The 19,167-nt window shown below is 46.8% G+C and overlaps 5 protein-coding genes across 5 annotated transcripts; all 5 read right to left on the reverse strand.

The window, feature by feature from the left end:
* Positions 1-1,668: 1,668 nt before the first annotated feature.
* On the reverse strand, positions 1,669-5,212 carry LOC108157606 (importin-4-like). Its single transcript, XM_017289734.2, has 3 exons — positions 3,628-5,212; positions 2,495-3,569; positions 1,669-2,437 (listed from the first exon to the last, which is right to left on the reverse strand). The coding sequence occupies exons 1-3, from the start codon at positions 5,103-5,105 to the stop codon at positions 1,781-1,783; spliced, it is 3,210 nt and encodes a 1,069-aa protein (XP_017145223.2). The 5' UTR covers positions 5,106-5,212; the 3' UTR covers positions 1,669-1,780.
* Positions 5,213-5,770: 558 nt separating this feature from the next.
* LOC117187458 (fatty-acid amide hydrolase 2-A-like) lies at positions 5,771-7,158 on the reverse strand. The gene is made up of 3 exons (XM_033390173.1): positions 7,120-7,158; positions 6,360-7,055; positions 5,771-6,290 (listed from the first exon to the last, which is right to left on the reverse strand). Exons 1-3 carry the CDS (start codon positions 7,156-7,158, stop codon positions 6,000-6,002), a joined length of 1,026 nt encoding a protein of 341 aa, XP_033246064.1. The 3' UTR covers positions 5,771-5,999.
* Positions 7,159-8,335: 1,177 nt separating this feature from the next.
* On the reverse strand, positions 8,336-11,878 carry LOC117187276 (importin-4-like). The gene is made up of 3 exons (XM_033389617.1): positions 10,291-11,878; positions 9,158-10,232; positions 8,336-9,100 (listed from the first exon to the last, which is right to left on the reverse strand). The coding sequence occupies exons 1-3, from the start codon at positions 11,766-11,768 to the stop codon at positions 8,444-8,446; spliced, it is 3,210 nt and encodes a 1,069-aa protein (XP_033245508.1). The 5' UTR covers positions 11,769-11,878; the 3' UTR covers positions 8,336-8,443.
* Positions 11,879-12,444: 566 nt separating this feature from the next.
* On the reverse strand, positions 12,445-14,802 carry LOC117187459 (fatty-acid amide hydrolase 2-A-like). The gene is made up of 4 exons (XM_033390174.1): positions 14,774-14,802; positions 13,789-13,909; positions 13,034-13,729; positions 12,445-12,964 (listed from the first exon to the last, which is right to left on the reverse strand). Exons 1-4 carry the CDS (start codon positions 14,800-14,802, stop codon positions 12,674-12,676), a joined length of 1,137 nt encoding a protein of 378 aa, XP_033246065.1. The 3' UTR covers positions 12,445-12,673.
* A 213-nt stretch (positions 14,803-15,015) lies between these two features.
* On the reverse strand, positions 15,016-18,548 carry LOC108157607 (importin-4-like). Its single transcript, XM_033389822.1, has 3 exons — positions 16,971-18,548; positions 15,838-16,912; positions 15,016-15,780 (listed from the first exon to the last, which is right to left on the reverse strand). Exons 1-3 carry the CDS (start codon positions 18,446-18,448, stop codon positions 15,124-15,126), a joined length of 3,210 nt encoding a protein of 1,069 aa, XP_033245713.1. The 5' UTR covers positions 18,449-18,548; the 3' UTR covers positions 15,016-15,123.
* Between the last annotated feature and the right edge of the window lie 619 nt (positions 18,549-19,167).

Consider the following 19,167-nt stretch of genomic DNA (forward strand, 5'->3'; position numbering starts at 1 on the left):
TAACCGATAGAGATGAGATGCACATGCACAGGGACAACGGGACAACGGGACGGGACACTGGCAGGCAGTGAGAGACGGCACCAAAATAGATGCGCCAAGCAGAGCGGCACCTATTAATCAACATCAAGGTTGATCGAGATCGAGATCTCCGAGCGCGGTGCTCGAGGAAGCGGCATGGCATCCATGTCGTCGCCGCAGTCCCGAAGTTGCGAAATTACCGTGCCGTCCATTTATCAGAGCAATTAACCACAGTCCGCGCCGACACCGATGCATTTTCTCTCATTATTTTTCTTTTCCCCAATCAATGTGTATTTATCCTTTTAAGTACATTTTTTTTTTTTTTTCTTCTTTTCTATTTGGATTTTTTTAGAGCTTTGCTAGTTGCTATTTATACTTCGCACGTCTATAAATATTTGCCAATAGTTCGGAAGTGAATAAGTGGCATTCTTTTTAGAAATTGACTTGCCTTCGGGTGTCGAACCTCAAAGTGTTCATGTGCATCAAAGAGGCATGATACTCTTAGCAAGGGTATGGCATATTTGTCCAAAAGCTTGCACAGAAATCCAAAATCCCTAAGTACCAATGACCATAAATATCATTTATCAGATATGTATTTGATGGTCTGAAGCGTCGAATTATGATCGAACTCATATTAAAGATGAGGTCTTTTTGGTCTGCACCTTGGACTTGCCTCTAAGCCTGGGAATCGCCAATTGCACGCGTGGCCGATAAGAATACACGTCAGTCCTTGGGGCAGCTTGTTGGGTGGAAAATTGAGATTGATGCAGACATCTACATATATGCCAGGCCTGGCGTCCTGCAGTTATATTCTGGGTATAGCAGGCCTTCTTTTCCGCAAGTGTCATGTCTCTCCTTAAACTTAATTTACACGAAGATAGTTCATGGATTGATCTAGTTAATGTTTGATCGGAGACTTAAAACTTTTCTGATCTAGTTCGGAAAAAGGCGTATCATAAGATTGATTAGTTTCAGAATCAGGTTGATCCAAAATGCGAACAAAATGGAGATTTAATTGTTTCCACGTATTCGACATGTATGTTACATGTTCCTTACATGTCATTAGCACAGGGCCGCTGATTGTTGGATATGTGAACTAAAGTTGAGGGCGCCAGTGTAGAATGTAAAATGTAAATTCAATTCAGCCCACTGCACATTGGGCAGACAACCGATATTTTGGCATCAATTCAAGAATTTCAAAGAATCTACATATGTATATCTCTAAGCTATTCGAATACCTGGTAAAAAAAATTATTTTACTGCTATTGCGCATTTGTATATATATGTGCTGTTTGTTCAATTGTGTTGGACCACTAACCATTCAGTATATATGTATGTATGTAGATCTGCCAATTCGTACTCGAGACAGACCGAAAGACAGAAGCGCACCGCTTGCAAGTTCCGAACCTTACAAGAAATCGTCATCCATCCACCTGGCCATCGACAACAATCTTTGAATTTCCGTTAATTCTTTAGCATCGAATTAAGATAGACATTTAACATTAGCATTAGCGATTAACTAACGTTCCGCGCAGGCTAGCGGGATTTCTTAGTTCAGGAAAATCCCGCAGCTCCCGCCACAGAGCCACTGAACGCACAGTGGACACGACACAGGAAACTGTGAAAATATAATATCGCTAAAATCTTATAAGGGGGCTGTTCTACTAGTATTTATTGAGAATTATAAACTTAGAAACATGTAACAATTAATTAGAGAAATATATACGAACAGCTACACATATATGACAAATTTGGCTTCTGCCTAATTGAGTAGATTCTGAACAAATTCCAATACCTCCGCACTGCTACATGTGTTGGCCACGTTGTTAAAATGGTGCGGATAGTCGTTCTTTAGTTCCTTCACGAAGGAAACAGCACTGGCAGTGGATTCGCTATCGCTTAGTGCCCCATTCACGAGCGCATTAAGGGTGACGGCCACCATCTGGCCAATGAAATCGACAACACTAGGACGCGCATTCATGTAGAGGACGCGGAAAGCCTTGAGCACTATGTCATACTCTTCGGGGTCCTCGCGGAGGGGCAGATTGCGCATAAAAACGGGCAGCACGAAACCTAGAGGCACAATATTGCAATTGGTTATAATCAGGCGTGCCAGAGCCCCGCAGATATTATCCACTGCAAAGGCATCAGTCTCCCTGGCGATCGCATCGGAGAGAGCTTGCAAAATCACTGAAAACGAGCTAAAAGAATTTTCTTCAGCATTATAGACGAGTTCGCCCAGGCCGAAGAAGCAGCAATGGCGCGCCTTGGGTTGGCAGTCGGTTGAGCCTTCTAGGAACACGGGCAAGAGGTCATCGAAATAGGTGACCACACGGATGCCCAGCGGCCGGATGCACTCGGACAGGACGCCGTAAACAAGAGTACGCTGATTTAGATCATCGTTTTTCTTAGCCTTTTCCTGCAAAAACGGAATGTTATTTAGATCTGCGGATCACCAGCGAAATCTTACGCTTACCAGTTGGGTCAATAATAATTTGTACAGTCGTCCAAAATACATTGAGTATGTCTCCGGGTCGAGAGCGTAGCTAATCGTGACCACGAGATTGGCAGCACTCTCAATAACCATCTCATCGAACTCGCTCTCCTCGGTGTCCGCCTCGCCCTCGCCCTCGCCATCGTTCACGTGCTCACTGTACTGACAGGCCGTTTTACTGAGTAGCACATCTGTGATGCCCCCAACGACAGACTCTGCCAGTTGAGCCAAGGGCAAAGCCGCTTTCTTGACGGCCTTGAATAGCTCGCCGAGCTCTTCCAGTATTTTACAGACTACGTCCGGCTCCTCGTCTTTCTTGATAAGCTGAGTAAACTTTGGCATAAGGATGGTGCATGCAAGCTTCACGCCGTCTATGTCGGCCGTATCGCCGCGGGCAATCACAAATGCGCAGAGGGCCTCGATGGATGCCTTGCGGATGACTTCCTGGCTATGATCAATATTTTTTTCCACCACTTCGAATGCCATCGTAAGGTAGGGCGTAAAGGATTTCCTTGAATTCACAGCAAAATCCTTCAAGACTAATGTGGCCTCCTCCTTCTCAAAGACAAAGTCATTTTCCACCTGCAAGTCATCCGAACCATCGTCCACATCATGATTATTGGATTCATTGTCACATTCGGTAGATGCCACCGACTGAAGTATGCGTTCCACAATCCTTGGGAACGCAGTTACCATATTATCAGTCAAAACGAACGATAGTCCGCCAAGCAAACAGTAGATGGCACGCCTCAGGTCAGGATCATCTGGACCCTGATCCAGCATTGTCAGAGAAAACTGCACTGTACAATCAGCGAGATGAGTAAAATTCTCTTTTCCCACAGAACTGGCGATTGAAGCCAGTGTATCTATGGCCTGAATGCGCAGCTCATTGAGCGGCGCGGAGCATTCATAGACCAGATAGTGCCTCAGAATATGCACAATCGGATTTAAGTACGGCGAGAAATTGGTCTTCGATGCACTGGCCACCGCTGAGATGCAGATTAGGGCAAGCTTTCGAATTTGCACGTGGTTCTCTTGGTCCATGCACTCGAAGAGACTGAGAATAATTTGAGATTACTATATGAACACAATAGGCAATAGAAACTATAAATTACCGTTCCATCAGCACCGGCAAATGTGGTAAAATCTCATCTTCAAGGTGCTCACATAAATCTTCCAGAGCATTGAAGATTCGATTTATCCTGTTGGGCTCCACCGAATGGGTCATCTTCAGCTCCACAACCACTTGATGGATGAAATCGAGCAGCACGGGCATTATCTGCGGTGCAAATGTGGATATCTCGGGCTGCAGATGCTCTGTGAACTGTCCCAGGGCAAAGAAGGCCACGTTATGCACGCGGGAATCCGGATCGATAACGCCCCTCTGGATGATGAGGCTCAGCAATATTTCCAGATTGTTCCGTTGGATGTACTCCGAGCAACCCTCGGAGATGACGGCTATGCACATGAAGGCGCCGCGACGGCGCAGTGGATCGTGACTCTGGAGCGATGGCTCGATAATTGGCAGAAGAGCTCGAAGAAGCTTCTCTGACGATAGGTAGAAAGCCATGAGACCGAGGGCTTGGGTGGCCGCGCTGCCGGGACTATTGAAGGTTCCCTTGAAATAGTCATCCTCTTCATCATCGCTGTCGAATTCACTGCAGATCATCTCGAAGATGGCGACCAGGATGGGCCCTAGCAGCTTCTGTTTGACGATTGTCCGCTTCTTTACGCTCACTAAGCGTTCAACAAAGTGCACCACCTTAATACGGATGGGAGGCACGAACTGCTTGTTCCTCAAAGTCTCCAGGCAGAACTCAACGACGTTCTGTATATTCTTATTGAGCAATTTTGGGGTATTCTCGACCATGGAATCAAGCATGTCAAAGCCGGTAGTGAATTCGGCCACGACTCCTTTTTGGGCAAATGCCTGCAGGGCAAAAAGCGTCAGGGGCACGATATTTTCCAGCTTCTCCTCTGTGTGGCTGTCAACTAATGGAACCAGGAAACACATTCCCATCATCATATTGGCTACAGTGGTTGTGGCCATATCTCCTCTGGCCTGGGCTGCCACCAGTACACTGGAAAAGAGTTCAAAGGCCTCCGGCATGCGGCTGAGAAAATGATCTGGGGCGGCATCGGTCAGCGTACAGAATATGGATGCCCCCAGCACTCTCTTCTTTGGATCGGGCATGCTGCAGAGTTGAAAACTGAGTGCCAGCAAATCAGCCAACCACGAGTCCTTCTTATCCGCCTCATGACGCACCAAAGTTCCAATGAGCTGGCCAATCGCTTTCCTTACACCCTTTTGCTCCTCTCCTCCTATCAATGCCTGGAGCATGCAACTCTTTATTTCCTCCTGCTGTTCGGGCGCCACCATCTGCCAGTGATGCAGCTTCTGGAGTCGCTTATTCATCAGGAGAACTGCGATCTGGCGGACTGGTGTCTCTCGAGGCGACACCAGAATCTGGCAGAGCCCTGTCAGGGTCTGCGGATTCTTAAACGCCTGGCCCAAAGCTTCAGTGCACTCGTGGATTCGCCTTGTATCTGTGCACATGATACCGCCAATTATTTCCACCAATTCCGCCTCCATACTTGACTTGAAACTATATATTTTAGTTTCCTTTTGGAAAATAAATTGTAATTTCGTAATGTGGTGCGACGAACTTTTAGAAAAAACTATACGAATGTGACCAAATGCTCGATATGCTTCTGAAGTTTTTTTCCAAAGCACCTATATTTTTATCGATGAATACATATATAAACCCACGATGCTTTCAAGAATTTCCGATGTGTAGGAAAACCGGCAAAAAGTTTTTAAAGCAGCGCACACTGGGCGGAATTCCCAAATAAGTGGCAATTTTGTTAAAGCAAATATTAATTATATTTCAATATATTGAAAGAAGAATCCCTATATAAAAAATCTATACATTTTGTTGCTAAAAATGCAACCCTGTCATTCTGATCAAGCTTCAAAGTCAGTTGATTAGTCAGCTGATTCCTGCGACCAAATTAGCGGGAAATTTTTATTCACTTTTTATTCACCACTGCAGTGGCAGAATCGAGCAGACACTGCGAACATTTGGCCAGATTTGGCAATATCAACTCTTAACTCAAGTCTCAATCGACAGAACCCGTTTTCTTTATACTGGCACCGCCTAAGGAAAAGTCGTCCTGTCAAAAGAATGAAGGTAGCTGAATGTTAACTGGTAGGTTCCACCCTGTACTCTATGCTTTATTGTTTAGTTTAATTAATAGTTTTAACTGGTTGTAACTGGAATTATGTATTTTACTTTTGCGTTTTTTTTTAACTGCCTGTTTCATATTACAGCCATGTGGCTCTCTAAATATCCTGATAACGCGAGATCCCAGGAATACGAGAAGATGCCATATTCCAGCATAAATTGCTATTGGTACAATTTCATCCACCACTGGGACAGACACTGTATTTCGATGGATATTCAAAGAGTTCTTTCTCAACGTTCATTTAATCATCAAACTCGTGTGGAGTGGGTGGCTGCCAACCGCCAAAGGCCCTCTCCAATTCCACGGCCAGGTGCAGACACAAGCGATCCTGATGGGGCGCCGCAATTACGGAGAATCCTATCGGCAGGCCCTGTTTATTAACTCCGATTGGCACATGCGTAACCGGCAGGCCGAGAACGTTGAAGATGAGGGTGTAGTCGATGCCCCACAACGGCAAAACTGTCCACTTGTGCCTGGCGGCCGGCGAGCTCATGGTGGGGAATAGGAGAACCCCGTTCTCCCCTAGAAATGTCTGTATGTTGGAATACAAATTGGCATTAGACATCATCGGAGATTGCGTGCACGCTAATTGGCCACTTACACTGAACTCTCCAATGAGCGCCCTGGACTCCGCATGGTATTGTTCCATTTGAGGTCTTCCCACAAACGCCTGGCAGCGGCGCATAAGCTCAAAGATCAGGGCGTTGGTTGTGTAACTCGACTGACCGCGGATGCTGCGAAACAGTTCGCCCAGAGTCTCGCGCACTTTGCCCGACCCCTCCGTTGGCTCGGCCTCCAGCAGGTAGTCCATCTGGTGCATGCCTGCAATCCCGGCCAGGGCCATCTCCATGGAGTTGCCGAGGCTTGGAAGCTTGGCGCGTTGCACATCCAGACCGAGGGCTTTCAAGTGCACCACAGCCTTGCGAATTGCGTTTTGGATCTCCCCCTCCACCGACTGATGCATCCATCCGTTGATACCTTCGAACCCCATGGCATAGTGGATCTTCAGTTGGCTTAACAGGAAGGGTTCCCTCAAGCGAAGTGTGGCTGCCTTCTCGCTGCCAGCCATCACCTCGAGGAGATCAGGTAGATCCACGGCGAAACGACTGATGGGTACCTCCACCAGATATTGCTCAAAATCCTCGGCGATCGAGTTGGGGAAATGACCGCCCACTGATACCACTCCGCCGGACGACTTGTGGCCAAAGATGCCGCAGTATAGACTCGGGATACGAATGGAGCCGCCAATGTCTGAGGCGATGCCGAAGAGGGAGGCGCCAGCGGCATTTAAGGAACCCTGAAAGGAAACTCTTTCGTTCATCGCAACATAGGGTTGAGGGGAATGTTACTACTCACCTCACCTCCAGAACTGCCACCGGGTGTGCGCTCAAAGTGTTCATGTGCATCAAAGAGGCATGATACTCTTAGCAAGGGTATGGCATATTTGTCCAGAAGCTTGCACAGAAATCCAAAATCCCTAAGTACCAATGACCATAAATATCATTTATCAGATATGTATTTGATGGTCTGAAGCGTCGAATTATGATCGAACTCATATTAAAGATGAGGTCTTTTTGGTCTGCACCTTGGACTTGCCTCTAAGCCTGGGAATCGCCAATTGCACGCGTGGCCGATAAGAATACACGTCAGTCCTTGGGGCAGCTTGTTGGGTGGAAAATTGAGATTGATGCAGACATCTACATATATGCCAGGCCTGGCGTCCTGCAGTTATATTCTGGGTATAGCAGGCCTTCTTTTCCGCAAGTGTCATGTCTCTCCTTAAACTTAATTTACACGAAGATAGTTCATGGATTGATCTAGTTAATGTTTGATCGGAGACTTAAAACTTTTCTGATCTAGTTCGGAAAAAGGCGTATCATAAGATTGATTAGTTTCAGAATCAGGTTGATCCAAAATGCGAACAAAATGGAGATTTAATTGTTTCCACGTATTCGACATGTATGTTACATGTTCCTTACATGTCATTAGCACAGGGCCGCTGATTGTTGGATATGTGAACTAAAGTTGAGGGCGCCAGTGTAGAATGTAAAATGTAAATTCAATTCAGCCCACTGCACATTGGGCAGACAACCGATATTTTGGCATCAATTCAAGAATTTCAAAGAATCTACATATGTATATCTCTAAGCTATTCGAATACCTGGTAAAAAAAATTATTTTACTGCTATTGCGCATTTGTATATATATGTGCTGTTTGTTCAATTGTGTTGGACCACTAACCATTCAGTATATATGTATGTATGTAGATCTGCCAATTCGTACTCGAGACAGACCGAAAGACAGAAGCGCACCGCTTGCAAGTTCCGAACCTTACAAGAAATCGTCATCCATCCACCTGGCCATCGACAACAATCTTTGAATTTCCGTTAATTCTTTAGCATCGAATTAAGATAGACATTTAACATTAGCATTAGCGATTAACTAACGTTCCGCGCAGGCTAGCGGGATTTCTTAGTTCAGGAAAATCCCGCAGCTCTCGCCACAGAGCCACTGAACGCACAGTGGACACGACACAGGAAACTGTGAAAATATAATATCGCTAAAATCTTATAAGGGGGCTGTTCTACTAGTATTTATTGAGAATTATAAATTTAGAAACATGTAACAATTAATTAGAGAAATATATACGAACAGCTACACATATATGACAAATTTGGCTTCTGCCTAATTGAGTAGATTCTGAACAAATTCCAATACCTCCGCACTGCTACATGTGTTGGCCACGTTGTTAAAATGGTGCGGATAGTCGTTCTTTAGTTCCTTCACGAAGGAAACAGCACTGGCAGTGGATTCGCTATCGCTTAGTGCCCCATTCACGAGCGCATTAAGGGTGACGGCCACCATCTGGCCAATGAAATCGACAACACTAGGACGCGCATTCATGTAGAGGACGCGGAAAGCCTTGAGCACTATGTCATACTCTTCGGGGTCCTCGCGGAGGGGCAGATTGCGCATAAAAACGGGCAGCACGAAACCTAGAGGCACAATATTGCAATTGGTTATAATCAGGCGTGCCAGAGCCCCGCAGATATTATCCACTGCAAAGGCATCAGTCTCCCTGGCGATCGCATCGGAGAGAGCTTGCAAAATCACTGAAAACGAGCTAAAAGAATTTTCTTCAGCATTATAGACGAGTTCGCCCAGGCCGAAGAAGCAGCAATGGCGCGCCTTGGGTTGGCAGTCGGTTGAGCCTTCTAGGAACACGGGCAAGAGGTCATCGAAATAGGTGACCACACGGATGCCCAGCGGCCGGATGCACTCGGACAGGACGCCGTAAACAAGAGTACGCTGATTTAGATCATCGTTTTTCTTAGCCTTTTCCTGCAAAAACGGAAGGTTATTTAGATCTGCGGATCACCAGCGAAATCTTACGCTTACCAGTTGGGTCAATAATAATTTGTACAGTCGTCCAAAATACATTGAGTATGTCTCCGGGTCGAGAGCGTAGCTAATCGTGACCACGAGATTGGCAGCACTCTCAATAACCATCTCATCGAACTCGCTCTCCTCGGTGTCCGCCTCGCCCTCGCCCTCGCCATCGTCCACGTGCTCACTGTACTGACAGGCCGTTTTACTGAGTAGCACATCTGTGATGCCCCCAACGACAGACTCTGCCAGTTGAGCCAAGGGCAAAGCCGCTTTCTTGACGGCCTTGAATAGCTCGCCGAGCTCTTCCAGTATTTTACAGACTACGTCCGGCTCCTCGTCTTTCTTGATAAGCTGAGTAAACTTTGGCATAAGGATGGTGCATGCAAGCTTCACGCCGTCTATGTCGGCCGTATCGCCGCGGGCAATCACAAATGCGCAGAGGGCCTCGATGGATGCCTTGCGGATGACTTCCTGGCTATGATCAATATTTTTTTCCACCACTTCGAATGCCATCGTAAGGTAGGGCGTAAAGGATTTCCTTGAATTCACAGCAAAATCCTTCAAGACTAATGTGGCCTCCTCCTTCTCAAAGACAAAGTCATTTTCCACCTGCAAGTCATCCGAACCATCGTCCACATCATGATTATTGGATTCATTGTCACATTCGGTAGATGCCACCGACTGAAGTATGCGTTCCACAATCCTTGGGAACGCAGTTACCATATTATCAGTCAAAACGAACGATAGTCCGCCAAGCAAACAGTAGATGGCACGCCTCAGGTCAGGATCATCTGGACCCTGATCCAGCATTGTCAGAGAAAACTGCACTGTACAATCAGCGAGATGAGTAAAATTCTCTTTTCCCACAGAACTGGCGATTGAAGCCAGTGTATCTATGGCCTGAATGCGCAGCTCATTGAGCGGCGCGGAGCATTCATAGACCAGATAGTGCCTCAGAATATGCACAATCGGATTTAAGTACGGCGAGAAATTGGTCTTCGATGCACTGGCCACCGCTGAGATGCAGATTAGGGCAAGCTTTCGAATTTGCACGTGGTTCTCTTGGTCCATGCACTCGAAGAGACTGAGAATAATTTGAGATTACTATATGAACACAATAGGCAATAGAAACTATAAATTACCGTTCCATCAGCACCGGCAAATGTGGTAAAATCTCATCTTCAAGGTGCTCACATAAATCTTCCAGAGCATTGAAGATTCGATTTATCCTGTTGGGCTCCACCGAATGGGTCATCTTCAGCTCCACAACCACTTGATGGATGAAATCGAGCAGCACGGGCATTATCTGCGGTGCAAATGTGGATATCTCGGGCTGCAGATGCTCTGTGAACTGTCCCAGGGCAAAGAAGGCCACGTTATGCACGCGGGAATCCGGATCGATAACGCCCCTCTGGATGATGAGGCTCAGCAATATTTCCAGATTGTTCCGTTGGATGTACTCCGAGCAACCCTCGGAGATGACTGCTATGCACATGAAGGCGCCGCGACGGCGCAGTGGATCGTGACTCTGGAGCGATGGCTCGATAATTGGCAGAAGAGCTCGAAGAAGCTTCTCTGAGGATAGGTAGAAAGCCATGAGACCGAGGGCTTGGGTGGCCGCGCTGCCGGGACTATTGAAGGTTCCCTTGAAATAGTCATCCTCTTCATCATCGCTGTCGAATTCACTGCAGATCATCTCGAAGATGGCGACCAGGATGGGCCCTAGCAGCTTCTGTTTGACGATTGTCCGCTTCTTTACGCTCACTAAGCGTTCAACAAAGTGCACCACCTTAATACGGATGGGAGGCACGAACTGCTTGTTCCTCAAAGTCTCCAGGCAGAACTCAACGACGTTCTGTATATTCTTATTGAGCAATTTTGGGGTATTCTCGACCATGGAATCAAGCATGTCAAAGCCGGTAGTGAATTCGGCCACGACTCCTTTTTGGGCAAATGCCTGCAGGGCAAAAAGCGTCAGGGGCACGATATTTTCCAGCTTCTCCTCTGTGTGGCTGTCAACTAATGGAACCAGGAAACACATTCCCATCATCATATTGGCTACAGTGGTTGTGGCCATATCTCCTCTAGCCTGGGCTGCCACCAGTACACTGGAAAAGAGTTCAAAGGCCTCCGGCATGCGGCTGAGAAAATGATCTGGGGCGGCATCGGTCAGCGTACAGAATATGGATGCCCCCAGCACTCTCTTCTTTGGATCGGGCATGCTGCAGAGTTGAAAACTGAGTGCCAGCAAATCAGCCAACCACGAGTCCTTCTTATCCGCCTCATGACGCACCAAAGTTCCAATGAGCTGGCCAATCGCTTTCCTTACACCCTTTTGCTCCTCTCCTCCTATCAATGCCTGGAGCATGCAACTCTTTATTTCCTCCTGCTGTTCGGGCGCCACCATCTGCCAGTGATGCAGCTTCTGGAGTCGCTTATTCATCAGGAGAACTGCGATCTGGCGGACTGGTGTCTCTCGAGGCGACACCAGAATCTGGCAGAGCCCTGTCAGGGTCTGCGGATTCTTAACAGCCTGGCCCAAAGCTTCAGTGCACTCGTGGATTCGCCTTGTATCTGTGCACATGATACCGCCAATTATTTCCACCAATTCCGCCTCCATACTTGACTTGAAACTATATATTTTAGTTTCCTTTTGGAAAATAAATTGTAATTTCGTAATGTGGTGCGACGAACTTTTAGAAAAAACTATACGAATGTGACCAAATGCTCGATATGCTTCTGACGTTTTTTTCCAAAGCACCTATATTTTTATCGATGAATACATATATAAGCCCACGATGCTTTCAAGAATTTCCGATGTGTAGGAAAACCGGCAAAAAGTTTTTAAAGCAGCGCACACTGGGCGGAATTCCCAAATAAGTGGCATAAAGTCGAAAATTTTGTTGAAGCAAATATTAATTATATTTCAATATATTGAAAGAAGAATCCCTATATAAAAAATCTATACATTTTGTTGCTAAAAATGCAACCCTGTCATTCTGATCAAGCTTCAAAGTCAGTTGATTAGTCAGCTGATTCCTGCGACCAAATTAGCGGGAAATTTTTATTCACTTTTTATTCACCACTGCAGTGGCAGAATCGAGCAGACACTGCGAACATTTGGCCAGATTTGGCAATATCAACTCTTAACTCAAGTCTCAATCGACAGAACCCGTTTTCTTTATACTGGCACCGCCTAAGGAAAAGTCGTCCTGTCAAAAGAATGAAGGTAGCTGAATGTTAACTGGTAGGTTCCACCCTGTACTCTATGCTTTATTGTTTAGTTTAATTAATAGTTTTAACTGGTTGTAACTGGAATTATGTATTTTACTTTTGCGTTTTTTTTTAACTGCCTGTTTCATATTACAGCCATGTGGCTCTCTAAATATCCTGATAACGCGAGATCCCAGGAATACGAGAAGATGCCATATTCCAGCATAAATTGCTATTGGTACAATTTCATCCACCACTGGGACAGACACTGTATTTCGATGGATATTCAAAGAGTTCTTTCTCAACGTTCATTTAATCATCAAACTCGTGTGGAGTGGGTGGCTGCCAACCGCCAAAGGCCCTCTCCAATTCCACGGCCAGGTGCAGACACAAGCGATCCTGATGGGGCGCCGCAATTACGGAGAATCCTATCGGCAGGCCCTGTTTATTAACTCCGACTGGCACATGCGTGACCGGCAGGCCGAGAACGTTGAAGATGAGGGTGTAGTCGATGCCCCACAACGGCAAAACTGTCCACTTGTGCCTGGCGGCCGGCGAGCTCATGGTGGGGAATAGGAGAACCCCGTTCTCCCCTAGAAATGTCTGTATGTTGGAATACAAATTGGCATTAGACATCATCGGAGATTGCGTGCACGCTAATTGGCCACTTACACTGAACTCTCCAATGAGCGCCCTGGACTCCGCATGGTATTGTTCCATTTGAGGTCTTCCCACAAACGCCTGGCAGCGGCGCATAAGCTCAAAGATCAGGGCGTTGGTTGTGTAACTCGACTGACCGCGGATGCTGCGAAACAGTTCGCCCAGAGTCTCGCGCACTTTGCCCGACCCCTCCGTTGGCTCGGCCTCCAGCAGGTAGTCCATCTGGTGCATGCCTGCAATCCCGGCCAGGGCCATCTCCATGGAGTTGCCGAGGCTTGGAAGCTTGGCGCGTTGCACATCCAGACCGAGGGCTTTCAAGTGCACCACAGCCTTGCGAATTGCGTTTTGGATCTCCCCCTCCACCGACTGATGCATCCATCCGTTGATACCTTCGAACCCCATGGCATAGTGGATCTTCAGTTGGCTTAACAGGAAGGGTTCCCTCAAGCGAAGTGTGGCTGCCTTCTCGCTGCCAGCCATCACCTCGAGGAGATCAGGTAGATCCACGGCGAAACGACTGATGGGTACCTCCACCAGATATTGCTCAAAATCCTCGGCGATCGAGTTGGGGAAATGACCGCCCACTGATACCACTCCGCCGGACGACTTGTGGCCAAAGATGCCGCAGTATAGACTCGGGATACGAATGGAGCCGCCAATGTCTGAGGCGATGCCGAAGAGGGAGGCGCCAGCGGCATTTAAGGAGCCCTGAAAGGAAACTCTTTCGTTCATCGCAACATAGGGTTGAGGGGAATGTTACTACTCACCTCACCTCCAGAACTGCCACCGGGTGTGCGCTCAAAGTGTTCATGTGCATCAAAGAGGCATGATACTCTTAGCAAGGGTATGGCATATTTGTCCAGAAGCTTGCACAGAAATCCAAAATCCCTAAGTACCAATGACCATAAATATCATTTATCAGATATGTATTTGATGGTCTGAAGCGTCGAATTATGATCGAACTCATATTAAAGATGAGGTCTTTTTGGTCTGCACCTTGGACTTGCCTCTAAGCCTGGGAATCGCCAATTGCACGCGTGGCCGATAAGAATACACGTCAGTCCTTGGGGCAGCTTGTTGGGTGGAAAATTGAGATTGATGCAGACATCTACATATATGCCCTTATCCAGCCTGGCGTCCTGCAGTTATATTCTGGGTATAGCAGGCCTTCTTTTCCGCAAGTGTCATGTCTCTCCTTAAACTTAATTTACACGAAGATAGTTCATGGATTGATCTAGTTAATGTTTGATCGGAGACTTAAAACTTTTCTGATCTAGTTCGGAAAAAGGCGTATCATAAGATTGATTAGTTTCAGAATCAGGTTGATCCAAAATGCGAACAAAATGGAGATTTAATTGTTTCCACGTATTCGACATGTATGTTACATGTTCCTTACATGTCATTAGCACAGGGCCGCTGATTGTTGGATATGTGAACTAAAGTTGAGGGCGCCAGTGTAGAATGTAAAATGTAAATTCAATTCAGCCCACTGCACATTGGGCAGACAACCGATATTTTGGCATCAATTCAAGAATTTCAAAGAATCTACATATGTATATCTCTAAGCTATTCGAATACCTGGTAAAAAAAATTATTTTACTGCTATTGCGCATTTGTATATATATGTGCTGTTTGTTCAATTGTGTTGGACCACTAACCATTCAGTATATATGTATGTATGTAGATCTGCCAATTCGTACTCGAGACAGACCGAAAGACAGAAGCGCACCGCTTGCAAGTTCCGAACCTTACAAGAAATCGTCATCCATCCACCTGGCCATCGACAACAATCTTTGAATTTCCGTTAATTCTTTAGCATCGAATTAAGATAGACATTTAACATTAGCATTAGCGATTAACTAACGTTCCGCGCAGGCTAGCGGGATTTCTTAGTTCAGGAAAATCCCGCAGCTCTCGCCACAGAGCCACTGAACGCACAGTGGACACGACACAGGAAACTGTGAAAATATAATATCGCTAAAATCTTATAAGGGGGCTGTTCTACTAGTATTTATTGAGAATTATAAATTTAGAAACATGTAACAATTAATTAGAGAAATATATACGAACAGCTACACATATATGACAAATTTGGCTTCTGCCTAATTGAGTAGATTCTGAACAAATTCCAATACCTCCGCACTGTTACTCGTGTTGGCCACGTTGTTAAAATGGTGCGGATAGTCGTTCTTTAGTTCCTTCACGAAGGAAACAGCACTGGCAGTGGATTCGCTATCGCTTAGTGCCCCATTCACGAGGGCATTAAGGGTGACGGCCACCATCTGGCCAATGAAATCGACAACACTAGGACGCGCATTCATGTAGAGGACGCGGAAAGCCTTGAGCACTATGTCATACTCTTCGTGGTCCTCGCGGAGGGGCAGATTGCGCATAAAAACGGGCAGCACGGAACCTAGAGGCACAATATTGCAATTGGTTATAATCAGGCGTGCCAGAGCCCCGCAGATATTATCCACTGCAAAGGCATCAGTCTCCCTGGCGATCGCATCGGAGAGAGCTTGCAAAATCACTGAAAACGAGCTAAACGAATTTTCTTCAGCATTATAGACGAGTTCGCCCAGGCCGAAGAAGCAGCAATGGCGCGCCTTGGGTTGGCAGTCGGTTGAGCCTTCTAGGAACACGGGCAAGAGGTCATCGAAATAGGTGACCACACGGATGCCCAGCGGCCGGATGCACTCGGACAGGACGCCGTAAACAAGAGTACGCTGATTTAGATCATCGTTTTTCTTAGCCTTTTCCTGCAAAAACGGAAGGTTATTTAGATCTGCGGATCACCAGCGAAATCTTACGCTTACCAGTTGGGTCAATAATAATTTGTACAGTCGTCCAAAATACATTGAGTATGTCTCCGGGTCGAGAGCGTAGCTAATCGTGACCACGAGATTGGCAGCACTCTCAATAACCATCTCATCGAACTCGCTCTCCTCGGTGTCCGCCTCGCCCTCGCCCTCGCCATCGTCCACGTGCTCACTGTACTGACAGGCCGTTTTACTGAGTAGCACATCTGTGATGCCCCCAACGACAGACTCTGCCAGTTGAGCCAAGGGCAAAGCCGCTTTCTTGACGGCCTTGAATAGCTCGCCGAGCTCTTCCAGTATTTTACAGACTACGTCCGGCTCCTCGTCTTTCTTGATAAGCTGAGTAAACTTTGGCATAAGGATGGTGCATGCAAGCTTCACGCCGTCTATGTCGGCCGTATCGCCGCGGGCAATCACAAATGCGCAGAGGGCCTCGATGGATGCCTTGCGGATGACTTCCTGGCTATGATCAATATTTTTGTCCACCACTTCGAATGCCATCGTAAGGTAGGGCGTAAAGGATTTGCTTGAATTCACAGCAAAATCCTTCAAGGCTAATGTGGCCTCCTCCTTCTCAAGGACAAAGTCATTTTCCACCTGCAAGTCATCCGAACCATCGTCCACATCATGATTATTGGATTCATTGTCACATTCGGTAGATGCCACCGACTGAAGTATGCGTTCCACAATCCTTGGGAACGCAGTTACCATATTATCAGTCAAAACGAACGATAGTCCGCCAAGCAAACAGTAGATGGCACGCCTCAGGTCAGGATCATCTGGACCCTGATCCAGCATTGTCAGAGAAAACTGCACTGTACAATCAGCGAGATGAGTAAAATTCTCCTTTCCCACAGAACTGGCGATTGAAGCCAGTGTATCTATGGCCTGAATGCGCAGCTCATTGAGCGGCGCGGAGCATTCATAGACCAGATAGTGCCTCAGAATATGCACAATCGGATTTAAGTACGGCGAGAAATTGGTCTTCGATGCACTGGCCACCGCTGAGATGCAGATTAGGGCAAGCTTTCGAATTTGCACGTGGTTCTCTTGGTCCATGCACTCGAAGAGACTGAGAATAATTTGAGATTACTATATGAACACAATAGGCAATAGAAACTATAAATTACCGTTCCATCAGCACCGGCAAATGTGGTAAAATCTCATCTTCAAGGTGCTCACATAAATCTTCCAGAGCATTGAAGATTCGATTTATCCTGTTGGGCTCCACCGAATGGGTCATCTTCAGCTCCACAACCACTTGATGGATGAAATCGAGCAGCACGGGCATTATCTGCGGTGCAAATGTGGATATCTCGGGCTGCAGATGCTCTGTGAACTGTCCCAGGGCAAAGAAGGCCACGTTATGCACGCGGGAATCCGGATCGATAACGCCCCTCTGGATGATGAGGCTCAGCAATATTTCCAGATTGTTCCGTTGGATGTACTCCGAGCAACCCTCGGAGATGACGGCTATGCACATGAAGGCGCCGCGACGGCGCAGTGGATCGTGACTCTGGAGCGATGGCTCGATAATTGGCAGAAGAGCTCGAAGAAGCTTCTCTGAGGATAGGTAGAAAGCCATGAGATCGAGGGCTTGGGTGGCCGCGCTGCCGGGACTATTGAAGGTTCCCGTGAAGTAGTCATCCTCTTCAACATCGCTGTCGAATTCACTGCAGATCATCTCGAAGATGGCGACCAGGATGGGCCCTAGCAGCTTCTGTTTGACGATTGTCCGCTTCTTTACGCTCACTAAGCGTTCAACAAAGTGCACCACCTTAATACGGATGGGAGGCACGAACTGCTTGTTCCTCAAAGTCTCCAGGCAGAACTCAACGACGTTCTGTATATTCTTATTGAGCAATTTTGGGGTATTCTCGACCATGGAATCAAGCATGTCAAAGCCGGTAGTGAATTCGGCCACGACTCCTTTTTGGGCAAATGCCTGCAGGGCAAAAAGCGTCAGGGGCACGATATTTTCCAGCTTCTCCTCTGTGTGGCTGTCAACTAATGGAACCAGGAAACACATTCCCATCATCATATTGGCTACAGTGGTTGTGGCCATATCTCCTCTGGCCTGGGCTGCCACCAGTACACTGGAAAAGAGTTCAAAGGCCTCCGGCATGCGGCTGAGAAAATGATCTGGGGCGGCATCGGTCAACGTACAGAATATGGATGCCCCCAGCACTCTCTTCTTTGGATCGGGCATGCTGCAGAGTTGAAAACTGAGTGCCAGCAAATCAGCCAACCACGAGTCCTTCTTATCCGCCTCATGACGCACCAAAGTTCCAATGAGCTGGCCAATCGCTTTCCTTACACCCTTTTGCTCCTCTCCTCCTATCAATGCCTGGAGCATGCAACTCTTTATTTCCTCCTGCTGTTCGGGCGCCACCATCTGCCAGTGATGCAGCTTCTGGAGTCGCTTATTCATCAGGAGAACTGCGAGCTGGCGGACTGGTGTCTCTCGAGGCGACACCAGAATCTGGCAGAGCCCTGTCAGGGTCTGCGGATTCTTAAACGCCTGGCCCAAAGCTTCAGTGCACTCGTGGATTCGCCTTGTATCTGTGCACATGATACCGCCAATTATTTCCACCAATTCCGCCTCCATACTTGACTTGAAACTATATATTTTAGTTTACTTTTGGAAAATAAATTGTAATTTCGTAATGTGGTGCGACCAACTTTTAGAAAAAACTATACGAATGTGACCAAATGCTCGATATGCTTCTGAAGTTTTTTTCCAAAGCACCTATATTTTTATCGATGAATACATATAAGTTAACCACCGACACTGGGCGTGTGCTGACCTAGCATATCAGCGAGGTCCACGACCAGAGGCATAGGTTTGGCGGATGCAGCTGCAGTAATTCAACACCACCCACAAGGCGAAAGTCAGCGGTTCCCACGGGTGCCGAACATCTGCCAGCGACGTTGAAGTTCTTGGAACGGCGGCGATCGCTCTGCAGCGAAGGCAGCGCCGCGGCAGCACTGGCCGCGAAGCCGGCTGCAATCATAGCTTTTAATTTCATGAATAATTAGTCTTAAGTTTGAATCCAAATAAAGCGCAGCGTATCGCTCGCCTCGACCAATTAATTTCTCATTCATAATATTCGGTCAGCTACCGCTACCGAATTCAATAACTATCATAACTCCAATGTTTGATACCACTCAGCTAGCTAACGCTTCTGAGGAATTGTTCACTTAAAATAATCAATAAATACCTAATAACAGCATACTCGTCGTGTTCCAGTGTAATTTAATAATTGGCGACCAACGTAAAAAGAACCAAACAAAAAATTTTTTTTGTGTGTGAAAATCAAACAGATA

Source organism: Drosophila miranda, chromosome 2 (assembly GCF_003369915.1).
Source record: "Drosophila miranda strain MSH22 chromosome 2, D.miranda_PacBio2.1, whole genome shotgun sequence".
Classification (NCBI taxonomy): domain Eukaryota; kingdom Metazoa; phylum Arthropoda; class Insecta; order Diptera; family Drosophilidae; genus Drosophila; species Drosophila miranda.